The sequence below is a fragment of the Oryzias latipes genome, chromosome 19, assembly GCF_002234675.1.
Source record: "Oryzias latipes chromosome 19, ASM223467v1".
NCBI classification, from domain to species: Eukaryota; Metazoa; Chordata; class Actinopteri; order Beloniformes; family Adrianichthyidae; genus Oryzias; species Oryzias latipes.
In genome coordinates, this window is record NC_019877.2 from 8,815,570 (window position 1) to 8,826,458 (window position 10,889).

The 10,889-nt window shown below is 37.5% G+C and overlaps 1 protein-coding gene across 2 annotated transcripts; it reads left to right on the top strand.

Annotated features, from left to right (window-relative positions):
• Positions 1 to 1,856: 1,856 nt before the first annotated feature.
• Positions 1,857 to 10,443, top strand: tbc1d24 (TBC1 domain family member 24). Of its 2 annotated transcripts, XM_011488114.3 has the most exons (8): positions 1,857 to 1,985; positions 4,799 to 5,897; positions 6,404 to 6,409; positions 6,542 to 6,700; positions 6,826 to 6,889; positions 7,368 to 7,463; positions 7,899 to 8,142; positions 8,893 to 10,443. In XM_011488114.3, exons 2-8 carry the CDS (start codon positions 4,909 to 4,911, stop codon positions 9,045 to 9,047), a joined length of 1,713 nt encoding a protein of 570 aa, XP_011486416.2. In that variant the 5' UTR covers positions 1,857 to 1,985; positions 4,799 to 4,908; the 3' UTR covers positions 9,048 to 10,443. The 2 variants fall into 2 exon arrangements, with proteins under 2 accessions (XP_011486416.2, XP_023804902.1); XM_023949134.1 differs by lacking the exon at positions 6,404 to 6,409.
• The last annotated feature ends 446 nt before the right edge of the window (positions 10,444 to 10,889 follow it).

A 10,889-nucleotide genomic window follows, 5' to 3' on the forward strand; every position in this document is an offset into this window, starting at 1 on the left:
TGATTTATGATGCTGTTTACTGTCTTATGGTCATCTGCAGACAAATCATTGATTGATTGAGAATTTTAGGCATCAGTCATTTATTTAGCTCATTGCTTGTAAAAACCACAAACTGATCAGATTAGGCATTAGTGGAAAAAAAAGTGGATACATTTTTTTTTAAATATTTTTTACAAACTGGTACTTGGATGACATAAATTCAGATTTCATAGTGATCTTCATGAATGAAAATATTTTTTTTTCCACAGAAATGTTTTTCATACCGGTGCAAAGATGGGTTAAACACAACATTTTCATCATACACTTACCTACATTTGATAAATTGTTTCGTAGCATTTGGGTAATTTTTGACAAAATGGTTAAGGATCCATTTCAATAAACATCTATTCATTTATTGTGCAGGAATTTAGCGTAATTACTTTTACGAGCCAAATTTCCTTTGCTCAGTCACATATGATCAGCCTTTTTTTTAAATTACTCACTTCCTTGTGACTTTTCTGAAACGCTATGAAATAAACTTATGGTATGTTTTTATGACGGTCATTTCTAGTGAGCTATGACTTGTTTAATACATGTACAGTCAGGACCATAAATATTTGGACAGAGACACATTCTTTTTAGTTTCTGTACATTACCACAGTGAATTTTAAATATAACAACTCAGATGCTATTGAAGTGCAGACTTTCAGCTTTTATTCCATGGGTTGAACAAAAAAATTGCATAAAAATGTGAAAAACTAAAGCATTTTTTGAACACCATCCTTTCATTTCATATGTGATCTATCGCCATGCATTGTCATGTGACTTGTTTAATAAACGTATATGGTCTATAGCACATGTGTCAAACTCAAGGCCCACGGGTCAAATGTGGCCCGCGAGAGCATAAAAGTTTTTTATTTCTTAAAATAAAAAATAAAAATTGGTGTGTATTTATTGAAATATCGGATTGGACAACTATGCCGTGGTACTTAAACTGTCCATATTACCTAACCTGACTGAATCAAATTTAAAAGGATTTATGCTAGAGTAACAAGCAAACATGTGTTTTCTATGCAATTGTAATTGTCACTTTAAAACATTATAAAAAATTAGTTATTTAACATGAAGGAGTAGTTAGGTTTATTTTTCATTGCATTTAGTTACATGTATAAGTTATATCTGGCCCTTTGAGGACAACCACTATGCTGATGTGGCTCTCTGTGAAAATGAGTTTGACACCCCTGGTCTATAGTATTCTTGCTATACCTGTACTCATACTCAAGTATACTTGATGACATTAACTTCAAATGTTTTGCCTTTTTTGCCAAGGGCACAAATGTATCTACTTTACCAAGGCTGCACACTTTTTTTCAAAGTCTTTCCAAATGAGGACAAGAAAAAAAACATCAACTGTACTTTTGGAGAGACCCGACAGAGCCAAACAACATTTTACCATGTCTGCTTGATCTGGGAGGCGATCCTGATTCTACAATTGAATTATCAGTAACAAGTGTCATGTGTTTGGCTGCTATGTTTTGGTTGATGCTTTGAGACCTCCACAAAGGCTGGGTTTGTTGCCCTTGTGAGGGTACTTCTTCCCTTGTCCCACTGCGATCCCTCATTTACCAAATGTTTTCATATAAACATGTAATTAGGGTTGGCATGCATCTTCTGCAAGGTCACTGTATTGTATCCAATATCTTCATTTTAAATTGGAACACAAAAAAAGATATTTATAGATTTCCCATTTTTTATTTTAACTTAAAAACAAAAAAACTAATGAATTATAAAATGTTTTATACATTAATGTGTCATTGTTTTATCATGTTTAAGGTGTAACTGTTTTAAAAGGTTGTCCATAAGGGACCAGCCCACCTGAGCTCCTCCCCTGTGCAGCCTTAGAAAGCTGTAGGCGCGCACCATGATCTGTCAGTGGAGTACACTGCGCATGCCTGGGGGAACTTAATGGCAATACTGGTTCACGTCTTAAGACGTTTGACATACAGGTGAGGAAACCCGTTGGCTCCTTTCTAAATGACTGTGTAGTGTTTGCTCATTGGTATTTTCCTTTTAGTTTTGCGTTTATCTTTGGTGTGTCGAACGCTTAGTTAAAATAACCTAGTCAGCATGTCAATTAAATGAATCTATTAATCGTTTTTTTCTTTTCTGACATACATTTTTTAGCTGTGGCGGTAGCTGAACTGCTGTTGTGTTGTTTTCATGTCTGTCGTGTCGGTGTATGCTATTTGGTGCGTGTTGTGTGGTGAGTGAGGAGGTCGTTAGCAGGACAGGAGCAGCTAGCTTAGTGGCTAGCTTTGCTAACCCGTCAGTCTGAATGGAACCGCGGTTTGCTCGGGCTAAGATAAATGCCCCCGTTAGGTTTGGCGTCTACACTGGTATCTAAACGAGGCATTAGAACGCCCTTCTAACCCTCGTTTATCGATTACAAATTGAGCAGCTCTGGTTAGCTTTTGTGCAGTCGTTTACCGCACCTGTAGTGTTAACAGAGCAAATCTGCTTTAGGTTTCAACCTATAAAAAGAGAGAAATTATCCTCAGTTGACAAATTAACATGTCAGACCATCTTGGATCAAAGCAGAGGTTCCTATAAACTCCTTATCTTTATCGATTCGCCTGCTAAATTAGTTTTTGTTTTTTAATATAAGTTCTGTTAAGTGACATTACTGCCAATAAGAAATTTATTTGAGGGCCCTGCAAACATTTCATCTTTGGGCAAAGTGCAGAGGTTTGAAAATTAGATTATTATAGAAATAACATGTACTAAATACGTAAATTCAATTTATAAAACTTTTCAATATTTGTTTTCAAAAAACAATCTTAAGTGTTTTATTAATGATATTTGTTGTAAAAAAAGAAGAAGAAGAAAACATTTCTGACAACCTGAAATACCCTTTGGGTGCACTTACTGCTATTAAGGGACCATTGGAATAAAAGATGGGCATTTTGGGGACGTTTGTGGACCTTTGTTGCAGGCTGATAAAGTCTTTTGGATTGCCTCTACTGACAGTCTGTTAGCTACACTGAAATATTATGTAAAAGTGGCAGCTGTAATATTTACTCATGCTCTAGTAAACTGCTGCTATCAGAGAAAACCTGAAGTCCAGAGGAGCATTCATTCATTCATTCATTCATTCATTCATTCATTCATTCATTCATTCATTCATTCATTCATTCATTCATTCATTCATTCATAAATGAGTTAAAAAATACCATTACAGTACATTACAACATTTGCTGCTGCAACGGCTCATTTGAAGACTTGTTCTGCTCGAGGATATTATATTAACTCATTTATTTTGGTTTGAGCTACGCTAATATTGTTAGTAACGTTCTGATTTAATGTAGTTAAAAAAGGAAGAATTGTGCTCCATATTGGTTACAGTGTAAGCAATTCTGTTCTGTCTGAACGCTTGATTTATGATGCTGTTTACTGTCTTATGGTCATCTGCAGTCAAATCATTGATTGATTGAGAATTTTAGGCATCAGTCATTTATTTAGCTCATTGCTTGTAAAAACCACAAACTGATCAGATTAGGCATTAGTGGAAAAAAAAGTGGAAAAAAAGATTTGTATTTTTATAATTATTTTACCAACTGGTACTTGGATAACATGCATTCAGATTTCATAGTGATCTTCTTGAACGAAAATATTTTTTTTTCCACAGAAATGTTTTTCATACTGGTGTAAAGATGGGTTAACCACAACATTTTCATCATACACTTATCTACATTTGATAAATTATTTTGTAGCATTTGGGTGATTTTTGCCAAAATGGTTAAGGATCCATTTCAATAAACATCTATTCATTTATTGTGCAGGAATTTAGCATACCAGTAATTATTTTTACGAGCTAAATTTCCTTTCCTTAACCCTGCGACAGACTGGCGACCTGTCCAGGGTGCCCCCTGCCTTCGCCCACAAGCGGTGGGCGAAGGCAGCCCCGTGACCCTGAAAGGGAATTAACTGAAGAAGATGAATGAATGAATGAATGAATGAATGAATGAATGAATTTGCTGAGTCAAATGATCCGCCGTTTTTTGATTGGTCACTTCCTTGTGACTTTTCTGAAACGCTATGAAACAAACTAATGTTTTTATGACGGTCATTTCCAGTGAGCTATATGTGATCCATCGCCATGCATTGTCATGTGACTTGTTTAATATCTTGAAAAATGACTTTATCACTATCATTATGAGCTTATTAAATGCTCACAGAGATGAGATGAGCAAAAAAACGGTTCAAAAGGAGATGGGTTTTATTTTTAGATTACGGACAATTTCCAATTACAAGCAAATTACAGACTCGTCCACATTATGAGTATTTGTGTGCAAGTAGCTTTGGATCTGTTCTTTTGGTTCCATGATCTGTGACAAACCTTAAATCTACTGGTTCCAATTTACAGATGTATTTTAGGTGAAACTGAAGTCTTAAGAGAGATTTAAATATCAGTTTTGCAAGAAAATATTTAGCATATGCAGACTGGATATATTAAAACATGCTTGTCATCTATTTCTAATGTGATGCTGGGAGAAATCAAACTTCTCTATTGTTAAAAGTGATCAATATGCTGTGTTCTGTGAAAATCCTGTTCTTATTGCAGACAGATTTTTCTTTTTAAGTTCTAGATGTTTTGCCTCTTATCGAAGAGGCTTTCTCAGTTCTGAACTGAGAGGCGAAATGTCTCCAACTTCTGAATCCAAGTCTAGATGACCCTTTTTTTAAAATCTTTCCTGCTTTTGAACCATTTTGAGTCAATGAGAGTTTTCACAGACATTCTTGTGTGTGTTTTTTTTTTTAGGAAAAAAATATGGGAAGATAACCAACACGCCATTCTGTGGAGGATAGGTTTATACCTTGGAGCATATACCCTACCTTTGCAACTCGGGCAGTCCTGAATTGTCCGTCACTATGGCTGAGGAAGACTATGGCAGCTTTGTGGACTGGACCCAGATGGGGGACCTGGCCAACAGCAGTGGACCCACAAATGTGGACAGTAAGGACCTGAAAGAGTTCAAACAGATGGCTCGCCAAGGCTATTGGGCTAAGAACCACAAACTTCGAGCACAGGTCTACCAGCAGCTCATCAAAGCCATTCCCTGCCGCACAGTCACTCCAGATGCAGAGGTCTACCGTGATCTTATTGGAGATGCGGCCAATAAGAAGCCCTCCACCCATATTCCTCTGCCAGACTTTGTAGATGGGAATCCAGTTCCACGTTATTGCCTGAAGACGGACGCCGTGGCTTCAGCTCATCGGATCATTAACTGCGTCGCCGGGCAGTTTCCGGATATCTCCCACTGCCCAGCACTTCCAGCTGTCACTTCATTGCTCCTTCACTTCAGTGCAGATGAAGCTCAATGTTTTGAGCAGGTCAGTCGCATCCTTGCCTGCAACGAGCCAGGCAAGCGGCTGCTGGATCAGACTTTTTTGGGCTACGAGTCTAGCTGCATGACCTTCGGCGACCTGGCAAACAAATACTGCGCCCCTGCACACAAACTCATTGTTGCTACTGCCAAGGATGTGTTGGAGGTCTACTCTGACTGGCAGCGCTGGGTGCTTGGTGACCTGCCTTTTAGCCACGTAGTCCGAGTCTTGGATGTCTACCTGGTAGAAGGCTACAAGGTCTTGTTCCGCGTGGCTATTGCTTTGCTGAAGTTTTATCGCAAGCATAAAGTAGGGGGTCATAGCGGGCAGGGAAACCAACAGCAGCTGGATTCAGGAAAGATTAGGGCAGATATTCAGGCATTTATCAAGGGGATTGCCTCCACTGTTACCCCTGACAAGCTGCTGGAAAAGTCTTTCTCCATTCGCCTGTTTAGCCGGAAGGAGATCACACTGCTGCAGCTCACAAACGAGAAGTCGCTGCAGCAGAAAGGCATCACTGTCAAGCAGAAAAGGTAAAAAGTTCTACTAGAAAATAATAATAATAACCTGTTCTCGTTCTTTGTTTGTTTTTACAAAATTTCTGTCAGAAATATATTTTTAATGACTCTGTGTTTCATATGTTTAGATATTACATTTTATGGGATATTTTTGCCTAAACAAATCTCCCATTGTCAGTGTCATATCTCCTTTAATTTGATTTAGTTTGTGTAGCCAAAAGTCGTCTTCTCCAGTTTAGTGAACATTCTTGAGCAAAATTGAAGATACTGTGGACTTAAAATAACTCTGCAGTGTATTAAGAATGTATAAAGCCAGCACACTTAATAGACAACAGCCTGATATCTGGTGAAAGCAACATTTTCTGTGTTCTTCTGTTTTTATTTTCCCATGTTCTTTGTGTTGTCCTCTTACAGTCTTTTTTTCTTTATTTTGGGGATTTTTTGTGTTCTACTCTTTTCTTTTCTCCATCTTCTCTCTCATCACTGCTGTTCGCATCGCAATGGCTCTGGTTGTTTCACAGTTGTAGGTGGGTTCTGTTTTCTGACTTTTATGAATAATATAGCTTTCATACAGATTGTTTGTCCGACTGAGCTAGAGTCAATCAAAACGTGAAGTTGCAGACTCCAGATTCTTAAAATGCGACAATATTTGCTTGCAGGCGGAACGTACAGCTGGCTCTTAACCCTGAAACGTTCTCCTCGGAGATCGTCAGTGCCAAGGAGATGCACGACATCTGGTCATGGATTCCCGAGCGCTTTGCCCTGTGCCAACCAGAGCTGCTCTTCACCACATCCACCCATGGTTGCAGCCTCAACAGGTATCCTTTCCCGTATTTTCCCTCCTATGATGAATTGTATTCATGACTTTCTGTCACCTCAGATAGTTTTGTCAATTATAAAATGCTGGAAATGAAAAACAAGTTTGTTTTGTCTTTTCTTCTAGATTTTACTCTCACTGTGAGGGCCATGAACCAACTCTGCTCCTCATCAGGACTACAGCTGGGGATGTATGTAGCAAAGATTTATCTTGATTACTTTTATTTGATGTTTTTTTCTCTCGTTTTGTTGCACTAAATAAAGCACTAGCATAGAATAGAGATTTGGTCAAATCTAACTCAAGATATTTGTCCTCCTCCTCCTGATGATATATAAATGTATTTTGTGTTTAGGAGTACAGAGCAGTTTTAAAGTGTTGCAGGGAAGTAAAATGCATGATGGCCTGACTGCTCTAGCCAGCTAATTATTTTGTTAAATATCATTATTTTGTTTGCAAAGAAGATTTTATTTTTATTTTTGTCCGTCCTTCTGAATCCATATGAATCATGTGACCAAGTCTTGTGGACTTTATGAATGTTGACCTGATACAGGCAGCTTTTCTCCAGAAGCAATAATATAATATATTTTAAATTACTTTAAAAAAAAAAGATTAATATGGGTCAGGGGTAATATTTCTACCTGTTCATTATTTGTTTCTTTTAAATCCAGGTATGCGGAGCATTTCTGTCCTCTGATTGGGAGGAACGAAAGCGAGGAGGCAATAAATTGAGCTTCTTTGGTACAGGGGAGTGTTTTGTCTTCAGAGTAAGTTTCTTTTCATTTTAACACTCCAATGTTGGTCATTTATTTAGTTTTGACTCATTTTGGACAGATATTTTTTATCTAGAGCTGTACCCATTCATGACCACCAGGGGTCACCATCGATCCTCAGTTAATACTTTTTCTTTTTTTTTTTTTTTTTTCGTGGTTACTGACATGTTTCCTTCGAAAAATCTGTTTAGTAGGTCACAATCTACTGAACACTGAGGTTATTATTGTAAACATTCAGTTGCTTTGGTTTAGGTGCATTTTGCTTCTATTTTTATAGCCTGAGCTAGAAATAGTAAAACAACAGGTTATCTGAATAAATAACACTATTCATGAATGCACATCTGTTGGCTGTTTCAGGTGTATTAAATCCATAGCACAGTCCTTTTGTCAGGGTTAACGAAAACCACTTCATCTATTACCCCTTTTTAGCTGAAGCCAGAGATGGAACGCTACGAGTGGGTGGTCATCCGCCACCCGGAGTTGGCTTCCAGCATAAAGACCGAGGGTCAGGAGGACACGGCGTCCCCTGAGGGTCAAAAGGCAGAAAACAGCTTACAGCAGCCAGACAAACCGGCCGGAGAGCTTTCCCCATTTCTCTCTGCTCGCCACTTCAACCTCAACTCCAAGAACACGTCCATGTTCATGGCAGGAAACTTTGACTCCATCATAGTGGGTGAGTGGATTATGAGAGTGGGCAGGAGAGGATGGAACCCTCAATGTGTAATTTATCCTAGATTACAGGGATGATAATGAGTGAATAAAATCCTTCAGGTCAGGTATAGAACAATAAACCCTTCTTTCTAGGTTTGTTTCACTAATTTAAAAAAATAAATTGACGGAATAACATGTCTACCTTTCAAATCTGATCAAATAAAACAGGTTAACCTAACAATAATTATCTTTTTTTTATCTTTCTCACTCTCTAAAATGAAAACAAAAACTTGTTGGGGGTTAATTATATAATTGTACGTTAAATTTAGAAGAAGTTACACAGGAGTGTCACATTTTTCAGTTCCCTTTTTTGTTAAAGACATGCAAATAACTATAAATAAACTGGTCCCCTTTTCTGATAAAATGTCGACACTACTCCTGTTCAGGATTACATTTCAAAAACTTAATGGAAGTAAACCGAGAGCTGCGCTTGACCCATTTAGAGACCTTTTTCAAGTTTGGTTACCTTTAAAATAGAACAGATATCACCTCCTTTCTCTTTTTTTTGTTTCCTGAAGCGTGTTTACGTTAAGGAATTTTCACCAGTGCGTTGTTTCACTAAGAAAGCATGCTTAGTTTTGGTTTAAAAAAATGGTCATGGAAATGTATTCTCTTCAGATATCCCAGAGTTTTATCAGCATTTTTAAGGTAATACGTTTGCTAAATGTTAGCCTTCTTGTTTTGTAAATTCTGTCCCTTTCTGCTTGATCAGGTGGAGGAGAGGGCAACGCTCTGTACATCGACTCTGAGCTGAACCACGGCCGCACGGGCAGGTGCACCACCTTCGACAACCCGCCCCTCTGCTCAGAGAGCTTCCAGGTTTCACTTCTAGAAGTCTGGGGCTTCCAGGATGCCATGGCCCAATAAAGCTGAACACATGAGAAAACCACTCGTCGATCAAATTTAATGTCATGTGAATTTTAAGCATCTTAAATCGGATGTTTTCATTTATCCAAAGTCTTCAAAGGCCACAGAGATGCAAATCAGACTGGAAATAAAGTTTTGATTACTTTCTATTTATACATAAACCTTATCCACGTGTTGGTGTATTTAAAAAAAAAAAAAAGGTATTTCTTGTTTATTTTTGTAATATGGTGGGCTAATGAAGGTAAATTGGTATTGAGTGTTGAAGGTAAAGTGTGTTTTTTCTGCTCATATTAATTCTACATTATAGTCTGTGGTTTATCTGAGCCAATCAAAATCAGTGGAAATGTGTGTTATCAAGAAAATATTTATCACATCTGGTTAATAATCTGAATTTTCCCAGATTGTATATCAAGTCTCTGTTGTGGCGTTGTCAAGTTGAACCGGGTCAGGCAGAATTTTTTTGGTGGGTCCTGTCAAATTTTCCTTTTTCTAAAGTATTGTTGAGAAGATGTGACTAATGAATAAATGGAGTAAATGTTTGTGAATATCTATAGTAGCTTTTGGCTGTTATGAATATTAAATCATGTCAGATTGTTTTTTTTTTTTAATCTACAATGATTCACTTGTATGGTGTGTGTTCAGTTGGGTAACACGTTGAAGAATTCAAAGTAAAGGAGAAGAATGTGGTGCAAAGGAAAAAAGTTCTAATAATCTTGTGCTTTTGTCATTTGTTTCTGACCTTTCCCGTATGCAGAGAGTAGTTCAAAGTATTGATAAAATTAGGTGTCTTATATGTTTGTATGGATGTAAAATGTTTATTGCAGAAAATGCACATGATATGATACAGCATAAGTTCAGTTGAGTATTTTTTTTTTTCTTAAGGTAACATTTCTTGCAGATTCACTCATGTCAGATTGGCTGCTTCAGCATGTTGTAGATTGTCACATAAAATCTCTAATTGCCTTTCAGTCGCCCGACTATGCAGACTTCTTAACCTGTGTCGAACTTTACAGATGGTTGTTGCAAAATGCTGAACTTTGCAAATGCAAGACGTCTTCACAAAAAGGAACAGATTGTGGTTTTGCATTGGGGAGAAAAGTCATAAAAGGACTTTTAAATCTTGTTTGCTATTTTTATGCAGGAACATTAGCAACATGCGCTTTATTTTGAAAGTCGAACACATTTGAGTAGAACTGAAAAGTATAATCTACTTTCTGATTAAATCCCAGAACAGTTTTAACTAGAAAATGTCAATGGAAGCTGAAGTATTATGTTTTGATTTAAACCACTAGAAGTACATGACTGTAGAATTACTTTGATGTCCTTCTTGAGGCATCTTTTCTATTTTTGTTTGGATGCTTTTGTGGAAGTTGGCGATGAATATATCTGGAAAATATTTCATTGTCATGAGTCATTTGTCTACAACAGAAATATCTGCTGAAGAATTCATGTCAGAGAAGCTTAACGTCAGAGATCGAATTGATCTTAAATCAGAGGCGCTCTGTCTGCTAGTTAACCTTCTCAATGCTTAGGCAATTTATTAAATTTGCCCGCAAAAACCTGCCAATGCATCGTTGTTTTGCAGAAATGCATTATTCATTTGTGTTGGCTGTGTCTCGGCCTAATGCATGGTGTCAAATAGTAAAGGGCTATCGTAATTCCTTATTTACATTAAGAGACTCTGACTCCGTCTTTCCAAGACTGTTCATTCAGGATTCACACTCGGCTAATCGCACATCCACTTCTATTTTTAGCTCCTCCTTTGGGTGTTGGTCTGGCACATCTCCTGAAAACCTTGCTTTCCCGGCTCGAGGAGTAAGATGCTTAAGTGTTTAAGTCTAC